Genomic DNA, 23,191 nt, shown 5'->3' on the forward strand with positions numbered 1-23,191 from the left:
ACTGGGTGACTTGTTGCATGTGCACTTGGCAGCATAAGGTACCTGTGTTGGTGGGAGCAATGGGGGTGTTGCTGTTACACCTAAAGACTCCACTTTCTCTGTAACAGCCATGCTCTCTGCACTTTGACAGGGCCAGGCGTGATCACGTTTACACTACTTGACCCTGTCAATCAAAGTGCACAGGGCATGACAGTTATAGAGAGAGTAGAACCTCTAGGTGTAACAGCAATGCCCCCATGGCTCCTAGAGGCTCATTTGCATATGTAAAACATTATTTGTGGGGTAAAATAAAAATAAAAAAATTCTGCCAAGGTTTTGGGGTTTTGATATTATGACGTTCACTGTGTGCTAAAAATAACAACATGTCCTTATTACGGCAAAACCAATGCTGATTACGGCAATACAAAATTTGTATACTTTTTTTTATTTTGTTTTAATACTTTTAAACAATAAAAACGCTTTTTTTTGATAGCTAAAACTTTTTTATATTTAAGTCTACAGCGTTGTATGAGGGCTTGTTCTTGCTGGACAACCTGTAGTTTTCATTGGTACCATTTTTGGGGTATGTACAACTGTAATTCTTTATGTCCCTAGTTAACGTCACAACTAGAGTTGAGCGAACACCTGGATGTTGGGGTTCGAGAAGTTCGGCCGAACTTCCCGGAAATGTTCGGGTTCTGGATCCGAACCTGACCCGAACTTCGTCCCGAACCCGAACCCCATTGAAGTCAATGGGGACCCGAACTTTTCGGCACTAAAAAGGCTGTAAAACAGCCCAGGAAAGGGCTAGAGGGCTGCAAAATGTAGTTAAATCCCCTGCAAACAAATGTGGATAGGGAAATGAATAAAAATAAAATAAATAAAAATTAACCAATATCAATTGGAGAGAGGTCCCATAGCAGAGAATCAGGCTTCATGTCAGCAGAGAATCAGTCTTCATGTCATAGCAGAGAATCAGGCTTCACGTCAGCCAAAACTGGAACAGTCCATTGTCATATATTTAGGCCCCGGCACCCAGACAGAGGAGAGAGGTCCCATAACAGAGATTCAGGCTTCATATATAGGTTGGATAGAACCGGCACTCAAAACAATAGGAATTCACGTGGAACTTGAATTAAAATATTTATTAAACAGTAATATATCTTGTGTGCACCAGGTTAAAATTTATATAAAAGAGCATAAATAAACATATGTATCAAACAGAAAAATATGTGTATCCAGAACACAAAACCTGTAAACTATGACACAGAGGGATGCATCCGTGTCCCCCCAATTGGGTAAGGCTATTGAATCACAGCCCTCTGTGGCAGAGCAAACCCGGACTATCTGTATAGCTGTGCTCCAGATATATTCGTACAATTTTCATACAGATTTCATATATTTCTTAAATGCATACAAATAAAATCTTATGCCACCTTATAGGATATGAGGTAAAGAATATTCTGAGATGGTCCGTGATTCATACAATGTGTAAGTTGTCCATCTGCTAGAGTAGCCTCAAAGGTCTGAGCACGCTATATGTAAGGAGTCAATTGTCCAGCAAATCTATTATCGCCGTACTTGTATCGCCTTTCGTTCAGCGATTCGGTGCAACTTCACTTAAATTTGTGTTGTAAGTTTACTCACTGTGTCCCGTGTAGGCTCACTCAGTTGATTTCGCGGAAGGATTACTGCTGTGGCGTCCCACGCTTCAGCCTTTCTCCGCTTTGTTAGTATCAGATCAGGTTGTTACTTGGATCCCGTCTCTATTCACGCGGGAGACCTATGTCGGATGTTTCACTTTCGTGAGTCCTACACCAAATCTTGGTCTTACGTGAGTTAAAAGTGGATACATTTTTCGTCCTTTAGTACATGGCCATGCACCGCTGAGATGGTTGTTTCACAGGTAGTACGCTCAGACGCGTTTCGAGATGTCTTATCTCTTCCTCAGTGTGTAACCTGTGAACTTTGGTCTCTCATTTTTCATGTTCTCATCTTAATTGGCTAGTTGATTTCACCTGTTCCAGGAATTATGTGATGAAGTGGAAACCTTACTTTCCAATAGTCTTTTCTTTTCCATATAGTCTACCTCAACATCCTCATTTGGTAATGGATTTATAATGATATCAAATGTCTTCACATATATATAAATGTATAAACATATAAACTATATAAGCAGATAAAATATAAATATATTTAAAAAATAAAAATAAAAACATATCAGAGAAAGGGATTTCTCTATTGTAATTTAAAATGTGGAGACAGTGTTGTCAGATAATTCCTATCTTACAATCAAGGGGAATATTTCTATTTATCACATACTTGTATCTCGACATTGTCTGGCTCTATACTGCTCAGGTTATACAAGCATTTTTAAGTGTTTTTCCACCCATATATTCCGATATAGATATCAAATCCCTTGTTTTGAGGTGCAGTTGTCAGTAATCATCTCAAAAGAGATTTTCTATATATATACCGGCCTTAAGAGGTATATATCGATCACAATCATCTTGAGGACAGATTGGCTCAGTGTTATTAAGAGTTTTTTTTATTTTTTTATGTTTTTTTCAAAACAGATCTTTTTTCTTTCAAAAGATTTTTTGTAGTCATTATTTTTCATCCTTCTCTCTTTCTTATGTGGTTGATCTTCTATGGGTGATCATTATTCCTCAATTCCAATATTACTTATATCAGCAACTATCCTGCGTTTTTTTTTTTTTTGGCGTTTTTTTTATTATCTATTGCGGGTTTTTTTCATTTTATTTTGTTTTGTATTTATATATTGTTACATTTTGCAAGAATATGTATAGAATGGTCTTATCTACCTACTATTTGATGAATTCTTTCAATTAGAAATATTAAGTCGAAGGTTTTATATTTTTCATTTTTCTATATATAACTCAGTCCTTCCTCAACTTTATAACCAATGTGTATTTTCCCATCTATATTACTATAGGTGAATTTGTGATTATGATTGATCTTATTATGATTATTATATTTTCTTCCAACATTATCTTTGAATCCCATAATTTTTATATTTTTTATATTTCAAATAAAACCGAAAATTTCCAAATCTGAATTTAACCCTGCGGGGAGAAGGCTGCCAAAATCATAGATTCTTCTGGATTCAGCCCGTGACATTCTCATAATGTGATTACCTCCTCTCCAGTGTATGTCCACCTTTTCCAGGGCCACAAGAGAAAAACCCTTTGGGTCACTATTGTGTGACACCTTAAAATGTTTGGATAGAGAGTGATTTTCGTATCCTTCTCTGATGTTGTTTAGATGTTCCGTAATTCTCACTCTCAGGGGTCTCTTGGTTCTGCCAATGTACTGTTTCTGACAAGGGCACTGGAAAAGGTAGACAACACTGGAGGAATCACATGTCAGGCAACCCTTAATGTCCAAAGTGAATTGATTTTGAGTGGATTGGACCCTACTTATCTTTTTCGGAAATGTTGAATTTTTACACCCCGAACATCTCCCGCACCTGTAAAACCCATTCATATTCAGCCATTTTTGAAGTGTAGGTGTCTCTTTTTTCTTGTGATTAATTATTGATGGTGCTATTTTTAAACCTAAGTTTGGTGCCTTTGTGAAGGTGATTAAAGGGGAAGTGTGCAGCATGGGTCCGATGACCTTATCTCTTAATAAAAAGTGCCAGTGTTGATTTATGATGTGACGTATTTGTTTAGATAGTGAGCTATAAGGTAAAATTAATCCTAATTCACATTCCTTATTTGTGTTTTTGTGAAAAAGAGAACCAAAGAGAGAGACCTTCTTTCAGCCAAATATTCACAAAAACACAAATAAGTAATGTGATAGCCGTAATGTCAGGAGAAGATGGTGGAGAACACCCACCCCCTTATGTCTGTTATGGGTGCGGCAAGCCCGGACACATAAAACGGCACTGCCGTAGCAAACATCTGTGGCCAACCAATCAACGGCGACAGGGGGGCACTCAGACCCCTTCATCGCAATAGGACGCTGGCAAACCAGTGCAGGGAGGGGACATTCCATATATGACAGTCTCTACCCCTCCTACCGGTCCCACCCCTCAAGTGACTCTCGAGGTTGCAGGGAAGGAACTTTCATTTCTTGTGGACACTGGTGCAGCCCGCAGTGTATTATGTGAGACTGCCGTACCTCATTCTTGGCTCACTGACATTCAATTACCTTGTTCTGGACTAGAGGGGGTTGTGCAACATAACTCCGTGACCAAGCCACTCACAGTCACTTCCCCTAGATTCTCCCGGACTAAAACCCCCCAACTCCACCTCCCTGCATTAGTCATGTCGCAGTTTGTTGTCAGCCAAACATGCCCCTTCAATCTGTTAGGCTCTGGTACAGCCCTACACCCGGAAGATACTTGCCTCCTTATGGCATTAACCACACTTCAGGACGCTGACTCATATGAACAAGGGGATTCGCTGCAAACCATTTTGCACCTCATCCCCGATACTCTCTGGACCAAAGGACCCCATGATATCGGACGCCTCAATGTCCCACCGGTCACTGTGACCCTGAAGGATCCCAAGGTTCTGCCATACAAAGTGCAATATCCGCTTTCTATCTCACAACAGGATGCTATTACCCTCCAGGTGCAGGCCCTCCTGCAGAATGGGGCAATCAAGATCACTACTTCTCCCTGTAACTCACCCCTTTACCCAGTACGGAAGAAAAGGGAGAAAGGACAGCCTCCAACGTACCGCATGGTGCAGGACCTCCGAGCTGTCAATGAGGCTACTGTTCTTGAGACACCTAATGTCCCCAATCCGCACACACTCCTTGCTGGCATTCCACCCACTGCCACTACTTTCACTGTCATTGATCTGGCCAATGCATTCTTTTCTGTTCCCTTACATGAGAAATGTCAGTTTCTTTTTGCTTTCACACATGCAGGCAAACAGTACACCTGGACTATTATGCCTCAAGGGGCTCAAAACAGCCCTTCCTGCTTCAGCAAGGCTATGTCCTCTGTTCTGCAACCCTGGCAAGCAGATCACCCGGATGTGGAACTCCTCCAGTATGTGGATGACTTTCTCCTCTGTGCGGTCTCTCCCCAAATCTGCATGACAAAATCTGTCTCACTTCTCCAGTTTTTAGCCTCTGCTAGATGTCGAGTCTCACAAGCCAAACTACAACTGTGTCTCCCCAAAGTTGTCTTCCTAGGTCATTGCATCTCTCAAGGTCACAAGCACCTAACTGAGGCGAGGAAGAAGGCTATCTCTGACATCCAACTCCCGGACACTCCTCATCAGCTGCAAACCTTTCTGGGACTCATCTCCTACTGCAGGCCTTGGATATCTGATGCTTCTGTCCTCATGCAGCCCTTATATGACTGTATACCTCGTAATGCTGCTACTCCTTTCCAGATGACAATGGAGGCCGGAGAAGCTTTTCAGTCATTGAAGGCCGCCATTGCATCTGCCCCTGCTCTTGGCATCCCCAACTACAACCTTCCTTTCCGGCTGTATGTCATGGAACGCCAAGGTCACGCCACTGGAGTCCTCACTCAAACTCATGGTGGCCGCAATCGACCCTTGGGTTACTATTCTAAGCATCTTGACCCGGTAGCCAGAGCTGCCCCTTCCTGTGTCAGAGCTATCCATGCTGCCAGCTCTCTTCTAAACGTCACATCTGACGTTGTGCTGGGTCATCCCCTCACTATTCTGGCTCCCCATGACATTTCTGCCATCCTCTAGCAGACTCAACCTAAACACCTCACTGCACAGCGCCACCTCCGGCTTCAGTGTAGTTTGCTTCTGCCAGATAATGTCACCATTCAGAGGTGCCACATCCTCAATCCTGCTGCACTCCTTCCTTTTCCAAGGGGGGAGTATAATGGAGATTCTGAAGATTTTATTGATCTACATGCTGAAGAGGATCTTCAGGAAGAAGAACTATGGGCCTCAACCGACTCTCTTTACAAGGAACAAGAACATGATTGCATCACAATGATGGAAGCTGAAGTAGGGACACCACCATCAGTCCAAGACACTCCTCTGACAAACCCTCATTGGATTCTCTTTGTGGACGGCTCAAGGTATGCCGATGACAAGGGGAAGTTCCATACAGGCATGGCAGTCACTAGTGAGCATGAAGTGCTGTGTGCAAGACAATTGCGCCCAGACCAGTCAGCACAAGAGGCTGAACTCATTGCCCTCACTGAAGCCTGCCTCATGGCAAAAGACTCTACCGCCAATATCTACACAGATTCTAGATATGCCTTTGGAGTGGTTCATGACTTTGGACTAATATGGAAGGCCCGGGATTACATCACAGCTGCAGGAACCCCGATTAAGAATGCTGCAGCAGTAGCAGCCCTAATGGCAGCAGTACTCCTGCCCAACCAAGTGGCAGTGATCAAAGTAAAGGCCCATACTCGAGCTGACACCCCTGAGGCCAGAGGAAACGCCCTAGCTGACCAAGCGGCCAAGGAAGCAGCAGTGAAAGAGGAAAGAGTCCAGTCAGACCAGATTATGATAACACAGGAAGACCTGGAACAAGAAGAAATCACATGGGACCTACTGAAACAAATGCAGAAACAGGCCACTCCCAGGGAAAAGGAAATCTGGCTGAAAGAATCAGCCCTCGAAGAAGAATCTGGACTCTGGACACAAGGAAAGAGAGTCTGCCTACCCAGAGCTCTTTATCCCCTAATAGCCTCAGTGGCCCATGGGCCCACCCACCAATCCAAAACCATCATGAAAGAACTAATTGACAAAATATGGGTGGCCCCAGGGATAACCCCTGTCCTGGTGAGACATACCCAAGCGTGTCTCATCTGTGCAGAGTGTAACCCCGGCAGAACCGAGCCCACTCCCAGAAAATGTCTCCCGAAAGCCTTATATCCCTTTCAGAGGATACAAATCGATCATATCCAGATGCCAATGTGCCAAGGGTTTCAATATGTGCTAGTAGTGATAGACTTGTTCTCTGGGTGGCCAGAAGCCTACCCCGTCCGAAACCAGACAGCAACCACTACTGCAAAAAAACTGATGCAGGAGCTTGTCTGTAGGTTCGGAGTACCTGAGGTCATTGAGAGTGATCAGGGCCCAGCATTCACTGCTAGTCTAACCCAAGAGGTCTGGAAGATGGTAGGGTCACACCTGGCGTATCATACCCCATACAGGCCCCAAAGCAGCGGCAAAGTCGAAAGATTGAACGGGGTGTTAAAATCTAAAATGCTGAAGATGACCAGGGAGACAGGGCTTAATTGGGTTCAGTGTTTGCCTATAACCCTCTTTTCAGTTAGGCATACACCAAGGCCCCCACACAAACTAACCCCATATGAGATCTTATTTGGAACAGGGCCAAGAATGGGACAGTATTTCCCACAACAGTTACAAATGCATTATGAATCTGTTGCAAAATATGTGATAGCCTTGAGCAAGCAATTGTCTAATATACATGCACAAGTTTTCTCTTCCATTCCAGATCCTAACTCCCTGGAGGGAAGCCACACTCTCAAACCTGGAGAGTGGGTGGTGGTCAAGAAACACGTCAGAAGCACCCTCGAACCACGATACGAGGGACCTTACCAGGTGTTGCTGACCACCCCAACCTCTGTGAAACTCGAAGGGAGACCCACCTGGATCCACGCTTCACATTGTAAAAGAGTGAAGGCTGTCCCACCGTCCCAGGAACCATAAGCCATGAGGATTCACATACTGATCATGACTTTGACAGTGGGCATATTTGCAGTATTCACGCCACTGGGTGATGAATGGGACAATTCACTGATACGGTACCATCAAATTTTAGTCCAGGGGTTGAAGGAGACTGAAACTCTGAGAGATTGTTGGATCTGTACCCACAGTCCCGTGAGTTCAACCAGTATGCCTTATTTTGCAATACCCCTGGACCTTTCTGAACTGATTGACCTGTCTAATTCTACCAGCTTTCTCACTAGTATACACCAAGTTAAATCCAGTACAAACAAGGACAGGGAAGTAGCCTTACCTGTTGCAGGGTGGGCAGATGCCCCATGGCTCATGATAAACAGATCAGGACCCTCGGTAGATTATAGCTCTACTCCTTGGCAAGAGGGACACTGGGCTAATGTCACATGTTTTCCTAGCTGGACACACTGTTATTGTCTCCAAGTACAAACCAAAGGTATGACATTTAGTCCACACATACACTCAGGTTGCAATGATTCAAAAACGGACAGCCACGTGCAGTGTATTGGTGTAGATGCCGAGAACGGAAAGGATCTGCCCTGTAACAACCATACTGTACAGGATCTCCGGACAGGTATATTAGCTAACGACACCGAAAGTCAGTCAAAAGGATATGAGTTGGCGAAAGGGACACAATTAGCCAAACTAATTACCCGATTATTCAATGGCACAGCAGTAGCAGTTCCAGACGACATATACTTAGTTTGTGGACACAAAGCATACAAATGGTTATCAGAGAATGTCACAGGACTGTGCACCATCGCCAGGCTTACTCCTGCTACCTTTATAGTACCACACTCTGAAATTGACATAAATGCAGTACCTAAACACACCTTGTATCGTAGGGCCAAAGATAACACACCCAGACCAAATGGCAAGCCACATGTAGTAGAGATGAGCATTACCAACAAAATTGTTAGTTCCATCTTCATATATCCCATGATAATGCAGATGTGGGATCATCTGGTAGTAGCAACAGACTACCTGGATGACCAAATATGGGAGGTGATGAGACTTATGAATACCTCAAACATTGTGCAAAACCAGTTAATCATCGTCACCAACCAACACACATTAGTTCTAGATTATGTTACAGCTAAAGATGGAGGTATGTGCCAGATTGTGGGACCCTCTTGTTGCCATTACATAGACCCGTAGGGTAATTTGCAAGTTAAGGTGGATATAGAGAAGATGGCGGATTTAAGAGATAAATGGCTGGATGCACATAAAGCTGATAAAGATACATGGTGGTCTGATACCTTCTCTTCCCTTAACCCCAATAACTGGTTCATAGGTATTGGGGGTTGGCTCATGGGAATTGTCCAAGTAATATTGCAGGTAGCCCTAATAATATTGGTGATATATGTAGTGATTAAGCTCGTTCTTATTTGTGTGACCCGCTTTTCAAAAAGAATGAAGAAAACTGATGAACGACCTATTATGCTCCTCTACGATGAGGAAGGACAGAAGGAAACATCGTTCAACACAGCTCCCCCTCCTCACAATGATGCCTGGCTGAGATAGGGTGAGATGAATCCCAGGGTATTACCACAAGTCCGAGCAACCGGGAGCCTACCTATAAGGGGTAGGTTGTCGCCACTGCGGGTGAAGAGGATACGAATGGTATGCCCAGGGGATTCGCTAGGCGAAGGGAAAGTCTACAATCAAGTTTCCAAGGGGGGACTGTTATGGACTATTGATACAAAATGGATACTTGCTTGTTGAGGACTATGTTTAGCTAAGATGGCGGCCAGCCAACACCTATAAACTAGAATCTTACTTTGTGTTTTATCATGTGTTTCTTTGTGGTTTCCGTTCAGCTCAAGCAAGCAGTTACAAAGAAAGAAGAAGTAACGGTTTCACCCACGAGCGAGGGGGGAGGAATTTCTTCTGGCCGTCAAGGTTACAGAAAAGTATAGAGTTCGTAGCCAATAGAAAAGATATACTGTATCTTTCCCCCCCCCCTCCCACTTCTTCCTGTCGTAAACCTATGTATTGTCTGCTGTTTTCAGAAAATAAACCAGAGATACTGTTTTAACTCCGAGCTGTGGGTTGTCTCAGATTTGATCTCTCCGTGCACGCACATTAATTAATTTGGAGCAGTACATCAACCTAACTGGCAGCTTGGCCAGAACCAGAACAAAGTCACCTGTTGCTGCTGTTTGTTTGTTTTTTAAAGAAAAAAAGATGCTTATTTAAGACCTTGTCTGGATTTCAGGGAGCTGAACCATATCACGATTCGTGACCCATATCCGCTTCCTCTGATCCCGGACCTGTTTAACCAGATTGTTGGGGCTAAAGTTTTTTCTAAGTTGGATTTAAGAGGGGCATACAACCTAGTCAGGGTCAGGCAAGGGGACGAATGGAAGACGGCCTTCAATACCCCTGAGGGTCATTTCGAAAATCAGATTATGCCCTTTGGTTTGATGAATGCTCCGGCAGTCTTCCAATATTTTGTGAACAGCATTTTTTATCATTTAATGGGGAAATTTGTACTGGTGTATCTAGATGACATTTAGATTTTTTCTCCTGATTTCAAGACTCATAGGGACCACCTATGTCAGGTCTTGCTGATTCTGCGGGAGAATAAATTGTACGCTAAACTGGAAAAATGTGTGTTTGCGGTTCCGGAGATTCAATTTCTTGGTTTTCTTCTCTCCGCTTCTGGTTTTCGGATGGACCCTAAAAAGGTCCGCGCTGTGCTTGATTGGGAGCTTCCTGAGAATCAGAAGGCGCTGATGCGGTTTTTGGGTTTTGCCAATTATTACAGAAAGTTAATTTAAAATTATTCCTCTGTTGTTAAGCCACTCACTGATATGACTAAAAAGGGGGTGGATTTTTCCTCGTGGTCGGTAGATGCGCTTTAAGCCTTTTCTACTATTAAAGAGAGTTTTGCGTCCGCTCCCATTTTGGTACAACCTGATGCCTCTCTACCTTTTATTGTTGAGGTGGGTGTGGGTGCGGTCTTGTCTCAGGGTCCCTCTTCTGCCAAATGGCGACCGTGTGCCTTTTTCTCAAGGAAACTATCATCTGCAGAGAGAAATTACGATGTGGGAGATAGGGAGTTGTTGGCCATCAAATTAGCTTTTGAGGAATGGCGCCATTGGTTAGAGGGAGCCAGACACCCTATTACCGTGTTTACAGACCATAAGAATCTGGCCTACTTGGAATCGGCCAAGCATCTGAACCCGAGACAGGCCAGATGGTCTTTGTTCTTTTCTAGGTTTAATTTTGTGGTTACGTTCCGCCCTGGGGTTAAAAATGTGAAGGCGGATGCCCTGTCACTTTGTTTTCCGGGAGGGGGGAACTTTGAAGATCCGGGTCTCATTTTGGCTGAAGGGGTGGTCGTCTCTGCTCTTTATACTGATTTGGAGGCAGAGGTTCAGGCAGGCCAAGCAGAGGCTTCTGATCTTTGTCCTCCTGGGAGGTTGTTTGTGCCTCTCGCTTTATGACACAAGGTTTTTAAGGAGCACCACGATACTGTCCTTGCTGGGCACCCGGGGAGTAGAGCCACAGTGGATCTCATTGCTCGGAGATTCTGGTGGCCGGCTCTTCGTAAGACGGTTGAGGGTTTTGTGGCAGCCTGCGAGACCTACGCTCGTGCCAAGGTCCATCATTCACGGCCATCGGGTTCTCTCCTCCCGTTACCCATTCCTTCCCGTCCTTGGACGCATCTGTGCATGGACTTCATTACGGACCTGCCTCGTTCCTCGGGGAAGACTGTGATTCTGGTGTTAGTGGACCGTTTTAGCAAAATGGCACATTTCATTCCCTTTCCTGGGTTACCCAATGCTAAGACGCTGGCACAAGCGTTTGTTGATCATATTGATAAGTCACCATTTTTTGGTTCAAATGGCTTTCATCTGCAGTTTGGGACATTCTCTGGAGAGGGGTCTTCTGGTTTACCTGATGAGGAGAGATTTTCCTCGTCTTTGTCATTTATTTGGCAAAAGATTCAGGGTAATCTGAAGAGGATGAGTGAGAGATATAAGCGTGTGGCGGATAAGAGACGTGTGCCTGGTCCGGACCTGAATGTGGGTGATCTGGTGTGGTTGTCTACAAAGAATATCAAACTGAAGGTTCCCTCCTGGAAGTTGGGTCCTAAGTTTATTGGGCCTTACAAGATCTTGTCCGTCATCAATCCTGTTGCCTTCCGTCTTGATCTTCCTCAGACTTGGAAGATCCATAATATTTTTCACAAGTCCCTATTAAACCTTATGTCCAACCCACTGTACCCTCCTCTTTGCCTCCTCCGATTATTGTTGATGGTAATCTTGAATTTCAGGTCTCTAGGATTGTGGATTCTCGCATTATCCGCGGTTCTCTTCAGTACCTCGTTCATTGGATGTGGGTCCCAGTGGCGGACATTAAGGCCATTCGTCTCATCAGGGCTTTCCATAGGTCTCATCCTGAGAAGGTGGGCTCTGAGTGTTCGGAGTCCACCCGTAGAGGGAGGGGTACTGTCACCGCCAGTTCTGTGAGAAGATCTGGCAGACGTTCTTCTCTACCTCTTGTATGATGTTCTTTGTTTTGGTTTTGGTCTCCTTTCCTTCTGCCAGGTGTCACTTATTTCGACTAATCATCTTCCTTTATAATCCCTCCCATACTGCCTCACTTTGCGGTTTATACTACTTCCTGGATGAAGTGCTCACTGCTGGAGGCTGCGTCTGCTGTTTGCTCAGATAAGTCCTTTTACTTTATTGTGTTTGCTTGCTGGCTTGATTCTAGGTGAACCTGACTCCCTCTGTATTAAGTGCAGGGAGGCGGTGGTCGTGTCCCCTCACTATTATAGGGTTTTCAGGTGTCACACAGGCTTAGGTACGTGGCCATGCAATTGTCTACCATCGAGACCCTTGTATGTGCATAGCAGTCAGGGAGAGCTCTTAGGGTTTTATAGGGCTCACCTATAAGCTCCGTAGTTTGGGATCATGCCAGTCGCTCGTTTATTTATAGGTTCCAGCTATCTGCAAATCTCAACCATGACACTTTGTGAGTTATATCAATAATAATTCATAGAACCTCAGATTCACACATCATTTGGATTCAGAGACTGTTAATTTTGTGGACCTAAAACTGACAGGTTCACCTGATCCGATTGTCGGCACAGAAACATACCGTAAAGAAACTTTGGGTAATACCATTCTAAAGGCTAGCAGTCATCATCCTGCACATATAATTGAGGCTGTACCGGTAGGCGAGTTCATATGGTCAAGAAGGAACTGCAGTACTGACATGGCATTTTCATGACAATGTAAAATTGTCTGGAACCGCCTGAAAGCAAGGGTCTATCCTGATTGGATGCTCAATAGAAGTTACAACATAGCAAATAAAAGGAGAGGACTGTAGGAGAGACTTGCTGTTTAAGACTATACATCTCTGTATTGCACAGAATAATGACAACAAAAATAAAAATAAAAGCAAAAATGAGGAATATAACAAAAATTATATTAAGGGGAAAATTAATAAACCTACACTAGTCTTGACATATAAGCAATTTTCTGAGATACGGAAAACAATCAGAAGATGTTTACCCATTTTATTTGATGACAAGATTTTGTATGATACTCTAGCAAATGGGTGTCTGATTTAATTTTTTTCTCCTCCTTACTTGATTAGGAATTTGCTTCACCTGATCGTGGTGGAAGGATACATTTAAAAAACACCAGTGCTGGTCACTCCTGTAGGTTATGAGTAAGAGCCAGGAGGCTTTAAACATGTAAACCTGACCGGAGGTGGTGGGAGGTGATATCCACTGTTGTTTTCTACGATTATGAACGCTGAATAAAGACAAGCTATGAAAATTTTATCCGGTGCTGGAAGTTTTTCATTTTTTCACATGTGAGAAGAGACGACCTTGACTCGTTCCGTGCACGGATGCTGGTGAGTGAGCTGGACTTAAATTATTTTGTTTAAATTCTTTTGCACCCTTCTCCTGACTGATACCTTTTAACAATGAAATCCCTCTGATGCTTTGGAAGCTCTCTGTGGACCATGGCTTTTGCTGTGGGATGCGACTAAGAAAATTTCAGGAAAGACCAACTAGAGCATCTGAACTTTATTTGGGGTTAATCAGAGGCACTTTAAATGATGGCAGGTGTATGCTGACTCCTATTTAACATGATTTTGAATTTTATTGCTTAATTCTGAACACAGCTACATCCCCAGTTATAAGAGGGTGTGCACACTTATGCAATCACATTATTTTAGTTTTTTTTTTTTTTCTTCCCTCCACCTGAAAGATTTCAGTTTGTCTTTCAATTGAGTGGTACAGTTTATAGGTCACATTAAAGGTGAAAAAAGTTTTGAAATGATTTATCTTTGTCTCATTTTTTTACAGCACAGAAACCTGACATTTTAACAGGGGTGTGTAGACTTTTTATATCCACTTATATCCCAACAACTGCCAGATAATCAGCGCAGATAAGGGCTGTATTTATATGCAGCAATCACATCTGCTGTATAGGGTTCACTTTTCCCCATAAAAATTCATTGTTCCTGTGCAGCAGATCATTGTTTAGACAGCACGATCTGCTACATAGGAATGAAGATTTTCGGTGCTGTCATGATGACACAACCACCCGGTGAACGAGTGATCACCAGTATCTTTTACCCTGGCAGATTATCATGAGCGAGCGTTTATACAAATGCACACCCCCAATAATCTGCCACCTATCTCCAAAAGTTGCATTACGCCTACTTCAAAATTACTTATTTATTTACTGACACTTATGCAACACCATACATACAGTGCCTTTAAAAAGTATTCCTACACCTTGAACTTTTCCATATTTTTTCAACTTGCACCCACAAACTTTAATGTATTTTATTGGGATTTTATGTGATAGACCAACTCAAAGTAGCAAGTATATGTGAAGTGAAAAGAAAATGATACATGATTTTCCAAATTTTTAATAAATAAAAATCTGAAAAGTGTGGCATGGATTTGTATGTGAATAATAGCTTTCAGAAGTCACCTAATTAGTAAATGGAGTCTACCTGTGTGTAATTTATTCTCAGTATAACTACAGCTGTTCTGTGAAGGCCTCCGAGGTTTGTTAGTGAACATTAGTGATCAAACAGCATCATGAAAACCAAGGAACACACCAGACAGTTCATGGAAAAAGTTGTGGAGAATTCTAAAAGAGGGTTAGCTAATAAAAACTATCCCAAGCTCTGAACATGTCACGGAGCACTGTTCAATCCATCCGAAAATGAAAGGAGTATGGCACAACTGCAAACATACCAAGACATAGCCGACCACCTAAACTGACAGCCCAGGCAAGGAGAGCACTATCAGTGAAGCAGCCAAGAGGCCCGTGGTCACTCTGGAGAAGCTGCAGCAGAGATCTACAGCTCAGGTGGGAGAATTTGTCTAGAAGACAACTATTAGTTGTGTACTCTTTATGGAAGAGTGGCAAGAAGAAAGCCATTTTTGAAAGCAAGCCATAAGAAGTCATGTTTGCCAGTTGCCACATGCCATGTAGGGAAGACAGCAAACGTGTGGAAGAACGTACTCTGGACAGATGAGACTAAAGTTGAACTTTTTGGCCTAAATGAAAATTAGTATGTGTGGCGGAAAACTAACATTGCACATCACCCTGAAGACACCATCCCCAAAGTAAAACATGGTGATGGCAGCAGCATGCTGTGTAGATGCTTTACTTCAGCAGGGACACAGAAGCTTGTCAGAGTTCATAGGAAGATGGATGGAGCTAAATACAGGGCAATCCTACAAAAGACGAGACTGGGGCAGAGGTTTGCCCTCCACCAGGACAACAATGCTTAACATACAACCAGAGCTACAATGGAATGGGTTAGATCACAGCATAGACACTCTCCATACAGTTTGATTTAGCTTGAGCTATTTTGCAAAGAAGAATAGGCAAACATTTCAGCCTCTAGATGTGCAAAGCTGGTAGAGATATACTGTTCCCCAAAAGACTTGTAGCTGTAATTGCAGCGAAAGGTAGTCCTCCTATTGACTCAGGGGGGCTGTGTACAAATGCACACTACACTTTCCTGATTTCATTTTATTTAATACAAATTTTGAAAACCATGTATCATTTTCTTTTCACTTGACACATACTTACTACTTTGTGTTGGTCTATCACATAAAATCCCAATAAAATACATTTAAATTTGTGGGTGTACTGAGCATAAATGTGAAAAAGTTCAAGGGGTGTAAATACTTTTTCAAGGCTCTGTATTACACTGGTTGTAATTATTCGTCCCTGATACCAGACACATAAACTAGGGCCATATTCATAGGAAGTCAATCAACCTTTTGGAATAGTTTGGAGTCCAGGAGCAGGGAGAACATACAGAGTCCACTGAGATTTGGGTACTGGTCAGACACAAAATGAAGACCTCAATACTGTAAGGAACAGTAGTAACGACTGCTCAACAACAAGACCACACTTTAAGAATGATCATCCAAAAGGTCACTGACTTTATTGTAATTCTTACAGTTGGTAATTACCACATGTACATGTAATATATTTATCATAATTGACATATTAAATATTATATACATGGTATGTAACTGATCTGTATATATAATGTTCTTTGAGTATTGATATTTATAGCTGCATTATTCGTGACCCACAGTTTTCAGATATTAGCATCTAGACTTCTTGAGTAGGACAGTTGTCCATCTTGTATTGGCATTCTGCACAGTTGGCACAGAAGTGATGTTATGCTGTGAAGTCCTGCGTTACTAGATTAAACACATTGCTTTCTAATGATGTTTGCCACTTGCCCCAGTGTCGATGGATCTCAGCCTGCACCTGAAGAAAATGTAGATAAAATGTAGAATTAAGATAGAAACCGGCTTCTGAAGATCAATAACGGAAGATAAAACGTCCCAAAATCTGAGGTCCAAGAAGTGATTTCAGCTTCTGCAGTATATGACAGATTCATCAACAATCAAGCTGACTCTTTCAGACAGAATTTCATCTGATAAGCCTAAGAGTTCATGCACATGGTCATATATCACAAATGTTGTACAGATCCATAATACAGCAACTGTTGCTTCTAGGGCAAAATGTAGTGTTTCACCTAAGCACCATGCACAGGTACACAATGGGTAGACAGACATACAGTATACAGCCAGGTCTATAAATATTGGGACATCAACATAATTCTAACATTTTTGGCTCTATACACCACCACAATGGATTTGAAATGAAACGAACAAGATGTGCTTTAACTGCAGACTGTCAGCTTTAATTTGAGGGCATTTACATCCAAATCAGGTGAACGGTGTAGGAATTACAACAGTTTGCATATGTGCCTCCCACTTGTTAAGGGACCAAAAGTAATGGGATAATTGGCTTCTCAGCTGTTCCATGGCCAGGTGTGTGTGTTAATCCCTCATTATCCCAATTAAAATGAGCAGATAAAAGGTTCAGAGTCTATTTCAAGTGTGCTATTTGCATTTGGAATCTGTTGCTGTCAACTCTCAAGATGAGTCTTAAAGAGCTGTCACTATCAGTAAAGCAAGCCATCATTAGGCTGAAAAAAGCAAAACAAACCCATCAGAGAAAGCAAAAACATTTGGCGTGGCCAAAACAACTGTTTGGAACATTCTTAACAAGAAGGAACGCACCAGTGAGCTCAGCAACACCAAAAGACTCGTAAGACCACGGAAAACAACTGTGGTGGATGACCGAAGAATTCTTTCCCAGGTGAAGAAAACACCCTTCACAACAGTTGGCCGGATCAAGAACACTCTCCAGGAGGTAGGTGTATGTGTGTCAAAGTCAACTATCAAGAGAAGACTTCACCAGAGTGAATACAGAGGGTTTACCACAAGATGTAAACCATTGGTGAGCCTCAAAAACAGGAAGGCCAGATTAGAGTTTGCCAAACAAAATCTAAAAAAGCCTTCACGGTTCTGGAATAACATCAACATCTATGGACAGATGAGACCAAGATCAACTTGTACCAGAGTGATGGGAAGAGAAGAGTATGGAGAAGGAAAGGAACTGCTCATGATCCTAAGCATACCACCTCATCAGTGAAGCATGGTGGTGGTAGTGTCATGGCGTGGGCATTTATGGCTGCCAATAGAACTGGTTCTCTTGTATTTATTGATGATGTGACTACTGACAAAAGCAGCAGGATGTATTCTGAAGTGTTTTGGGCAATATTATCTGCTCATATTCAGCCAAATGCTTCAGAACTCATTGGACGGCGCTTCACAGTGCAGATGGACAATGACCTTTTTTTAAGGGAAAGAAGTGGAATGTTATGCAATAGCCAAGTCAATCACCTGACCTGAATCCGATTGAGCATGCATTTCACTTGCTGAATACAAAACTGAAGGGGAAATGCCCCAAGAACAAGCAGGAACTGAAGACAGTTGCAGTAGAGGCCTGGCAGAGCATCACCAGGGATGAAACCCAGCGTCTGGTGATGTCTATGCGTTCCAGACTTCAGGCTGTAATTGACTGCAAAGGATTTGCAAGCAAGTATTAAAAAGTGAAAGTTTGATTTATGATTATTATTCTGTCCCATTACTTTTGGCCCCTTAACAAGTGGGAGGCACATATGCAAACTGTTGTAATTCCTACACCGTTTACCTGATGTAAATACCCTCAAATTAAAGTTGACAGTCTGCAGTTTTAGCACATCTTATTTGTTTAATTTCAAATCTATTGTGGTGGTGCATAGAGCCAAAAATGTTAGAATTGTGTCGATGTCCCAATGTTTATGGACCTGACTGTATGTCTGCATGTGACATCATGCAAAGTCCAGGCGTGTAGCAATGCCAAATGCATTGAAATGACAGCTATTGTCCATATCTTCAGTAACTACAGCTAACCTGTATGTTGTATAATTACCCAATGATGTCAGCAAGAGCCATTCAACCATGCAATAAATGACAGAATTTTATGAACGCATATAGATTTTATACAGTTTACTTTCATAAAATGGTGGAATGCAAAGTTACTGCCTGTTGGGTGAAGGAACCAGTAGCCTAAGAACTTGGAACAAAGTTTACCTCAGCTACTCTGTATGAGTCTCCTCTTTATGAGTTAGTTGAAGGAAAAGACATTAGTAGGAAATTCCGAGCAGCTCAACCTAACCCAGAACTGGGGGCACATGATATAACTAGGTACAACGGCTCATGATGAGAATTAGGGATGAGCAAATTGACTTCGGATAAAACATCGGTAGTCGATTTGAATAAAACTTTGTTCTAATACTGTACGGAGCAGGAGCTCCGTACAGTATTAGAATTTATTGGCTCCGATGAGTCAAAGTTATTGCTTGGAACCACTTGGAACTGAACCCAAGTTTGGGAAATGTTTTTTTACAGTACAAATTAATTTATGAAGTTATTACGCAAAGTCTAGTGAGACTTTGCAAAGCAATAACTTCGGCTCATCGGAGCCAATACATTCTAATACTGTACGGAGCTCCTGCTCCGTACAGTATTAAAACAAAGTTTTATGTGAATCGACTTCGTATGTTTCATCTGAAGTCGATTTGCTCATCCCTAATGAGAATGTTAGAATTGTCAGACTGCCATACTTTACTATGGATATTTAACTACTGACATCTGCAACTATTGACTGATCCACAAGGTTGTAAAAGGTTGTGGAGGCCCATATGAAGTTTCAAAAAATACCACCTTTACCGGTCCACAGCAAGGTCTTTAGTTGTTGTTAATAGCATATGGATGTTATTGAGGTTATTGATGTTAATAGCTGCTCCAAACCTGGCAGACTTGGCTCATGCATGTATTACATGCTAGACAATTCATTTAAATGGTCACCATGTAATACCATGTTTCACCTGCAGTGGCCGCAGTAACAAAAATGTATGACCAGACATGGCTCCTCCTGACAACAATTGATCTTCAGTTTAAAAATGCAAACTCCTCTTTATGAGACAACCCTTTAAGATTCTCCAAATTTAAACCTATAAATGTGTTCTGTTTTTAAGAGTGTAAAACAAACAGTTTTATGGCATTTTTAGGGTATTGTCCGGCCATTTGGCTGAGAGGTGATTTCCTGCATGTCGAGTGGAATCAGGAATGAGAGACTGGAGTGGGACCTGGTTATCATCAGAACAGAAGCGGTGGGAAAATGGTAATTTTATTATTTTACACTGATCTGAGCCAGTCAAAAAATATATATATATACAGTACAGACCAAAAGTTTGGACACACCTTCTCATTCAAAGAGTTTTCTTTATTGACCCTATTGTGTGTTGTGAATTGGGATTGAGCCCCTATATGGCTGACACTGACTTCCCAGGGAGTTTCCCCACCCACATAACTATCCTTGAGTCCTTGTGAGAAAAGTGCATTACAAATGTTTGTCATTATATACAGTACAGACCAAAAGTTTGGACACACCTTCTCATTCAAAGAGTTTTCTTTATTTTCATGACTATGAAGGCATCAAAACTATGAATTAACACATGTGGAATTATATACATAACAAAAAAGTGTGAAACAACTGACAATATGTCATATTCTAGGTTCTTCAAAGTAGCCACCTTTTGCTTTGATTACTGCTTTGCACACTCTTGGCATTCTCTTGATGAGCTTCAAGAGGTAGTCCCCTGAAATGGTCTTCCAACAGTCTTGAAGGAGTTCCCAGAGATGCTTAGCACTTGTTGGCCTTTTGCCTTCACTCTGCAGTCCAGCTCACCCCAAACCATCTTGATTGGGTTCAGGTCAGGTGACTGTGGAGGCCAGGTCATCTGGCGCAGCACCCCATCACTTTCCTTCATGGTCAAATAGCCCTTACTTTCAAAGTTTTCCCAATTTTTGGGCTGACTGACTGACCTTCATTTCTAAAAGTAATGATGGCTACTCGTTTTTCTTTACTTAGCTGCTTTTTTCTTGCCATAATACAAATTCTAACAGTCTATTCAGTAGGACTATCAGCTGTGTATCCACCTGACTTCTCCTCAACGCAACTGATGGTCCCAAGCCCATTTATAAGGCAAGAAATCCCACTTATTAAACCTGACAGGGCACACCTGTGAAGTGAAAACAATTTCAGGGGACTACCCCTTGAAGCTCATCAAGAGAATGCCAAGAGTGTGCAAAGCAGTAATCAAAGCAAAAGGTGGCTACTTTGAAGAACCTAGAATATGACATATTTTCAGTTGTTTCACACTTGTTTGTTATGTATATAATTCCACATGTGTTAATTCATAGTTTTGATGCCTTCAGTGTGAATCTACAATTTTCATAGTCATGAAAATAAAGAAAAAACTCTTTGAATGAGAAGGTGTGTCCAAACTTTTGGTCTGTACTGTATATATATATATATATATATATATATATATATATATATATGTGTGTGTATGGAAATAACAGCTATTCACTGCTATTATTTTGAACATTGAAAAATGTAATTACACAATTAAAATTTATGATGTATTTAGCAATGCCAGTTCTTACCTCTCCATTGAGAAAGCAGTACAATAAGGCCACAATGAAGCCCTGAGGGTAGATAGAACAACATAGTTACGCAGATAAAAAATAAAATATAGACACATGGCCGCCAAGTTCAACCCAGCTGTCCAGAAGAAGCCCAATGTGCCCCACTGGGGAACATAAATATAACTTCTTGACCTCACAAAGGCAGCAGATAATTTATCTGGATCTATTATCAATAAATTATGTTTTTCCTAGGGTCTGCTCCACCTGCCACATTGTTCCCATTCCAAACCGTCCCGGATACGGAGGGACAGTTTCGAATTTTACTGGCTGTCGCACAGTCCAGGAATAGTGTTAAACACAAATATTCTTATAGCGAATTTTTATCGCAAATATCACCACTTCGAGAACTCGCAAATATTTTGAATATAGTGCTATATATTCGTTATATCGAATATTCAGCATTATTTTCCATCTGAACACATGATTCCTCTCTGCTTCTTGCTTGTGGGCCAATGAGAAGGAAGCAATGTCAAGTTCACAACAATACTTAGTGCACCAATTAGTAATCTGTAGTCAGACCAGCTAAAATGTGAAGTTGCACATAGTGCGATAAAATATTCTAATCACTGCCGATTAGCGCAATTGTGAATATATTGGAGCACTTGACTCTTTCTGCATAAAAAGCTATTCTAATGTTCTGCCATGCCAACCATTTTCTCCAGTCTCAGGAAACTTATACCAGCTTGAAAAATTGAGCCAAAGTGACCCACGCCTGTATTTCGCGTTACGAATTTGCATTACGAAATTTTTACATTGCAAATTTTTTGTATTAAATAAAATAATCTCGAATTCACGAATATATGATGAATATTCTACAAAATATTTGTGAAATATCGAGAAGTCGAATATAGCCCCTGCCGCTCATCACTATTCAGGAACAGCTGAGATATGTCCCGCTCTCAGCTGATTGTAATGGTAAGCAGGGATCCATCCGCGTCCCGCTTCACCATTCAGCTGCGCTGCTCCCCAGTAGGAGCATTATGCGGTCAGACATCACGCTGCTGAACTGTATAGCAGGAGCGCTGCCATCCTGGAATCAGCCTGTGTTCCTCCTACACAGCAAACATGATGTGTGACCGTATCCTGCCTGCTGCTGGGGAGCACAGATCATCTGAGGAACTAGGTAAATATTTACTGTTTTTGTTTTTTTACTTCCTGTGAAGGGGGCACATATCTGGGCATAACTACTATGAGGGGGGCACATCTGGGCATAACTACTGTAAAGGGGACACATCTGGGCAGAGCTACAATGAAGGAGGCACATCTGGTCATAACTACTGTGAGGGGCCACATATCTGGGCAGAAGTACTGTGAAGGGGGCATTACTGTGCATAGCAACTGTGAAGAGGGAATATCTGGGCATTACTACTGAGATGGACATAGTGTGGGCATAGCTACTGTAAAGGGAGTACAACCAGGCATAGCAACTGTTATTGGGGCACATCTCGACATAACTGCTATCAAGGGTGCACATCTAAGCATAACTACTGCGGAGGGGGCACATCTGGGCATGGCTACTGTGAAGGGGGCACATGTGAGCATTACTACTGTGAAGGGGGCACATATAGGAATAGCTACTTTGAAGGGGGCACAATGTGGGCATTACTACTGTGACAGGGGCACGTATGGGCATAACTACTGTGAGGGGCACAATGTGGACATAACTACTGTAAAGGGGCATATGTGGGCATTACTACAATAAAGGGGGACCAGTGTGGGCATTACTGCTATGTGCTGGCACAAAGGGGGAATAATTACTATGTACTATACCATTAAGGGGACTGGATGTGTATAGTTATGCCCTGGGTGGAGTTAGAGGCGTGACCTAGTATGTAGAAATTGCAGCGGTATGTTTACGTTAGTTATGCGGGGCAAGCCCTATAAAAAATTACAGAGAAAAGCATGCTGGATTTGGTTAGAAAGCCCAACAGGAAGCAAATAAAAGCAGAAGGTTCCGGTCTGGAAGCAGTGATGCTGAGAAAGGAAAGAGCAGACAAGAAAAACTTAGGGCAATAATATAGAATTTTGGGGTACTCTGGGCAGATTAAAAAAATCATTA

The 23,191-nt window shown here is 42.2% G+C and overlaps 1 protein-coding gene across 1 annotated transcript in view; it reads right to left on the minus strand.

The window, feature by feature from the left end:
- Positions 1-16,222: 16,222 nt before the first annotated feature.
- LOC121005662 (vasoactive intestinal polypeptide receptor 1-like) overlaps positions 16,223-23,191 on the minus strand; it is a 170,164-nt gene continuing 163,195 nt past the window's right edge. Inside the window, exons 15-16 of the mRNA XM_040438437.1 lie at positions 21,091-21,132; positions 16,223-16,450 (exon numbers count right to left, since the gene is read on the minus strand). Of these exons, the coding sequence (XP_040294371.1) occupies positions 16,358-16,450; positions 21,091-21,132 (135 nt within the window). The 3' untranslated portion in view covers positions 16,223-16,357. The remainder of the gene's footprint in view (positions 16,451-21,090; positions 21,133-23,191) is intronic.

This window comes from Bufo bufo, chromosome 6 (genome assembly GCF_905171765.1).
Source record: "Bufo bufo chromosome 6, aBufBuf1.1, whole genome shotgun sequence".
In the NCBI taxonomy this organism is placed as follows: Eukaryota; Metazoa; Chordata; class Amphibia; order Anura; family Bufonidae; genus Bufo; species Bufo bufo.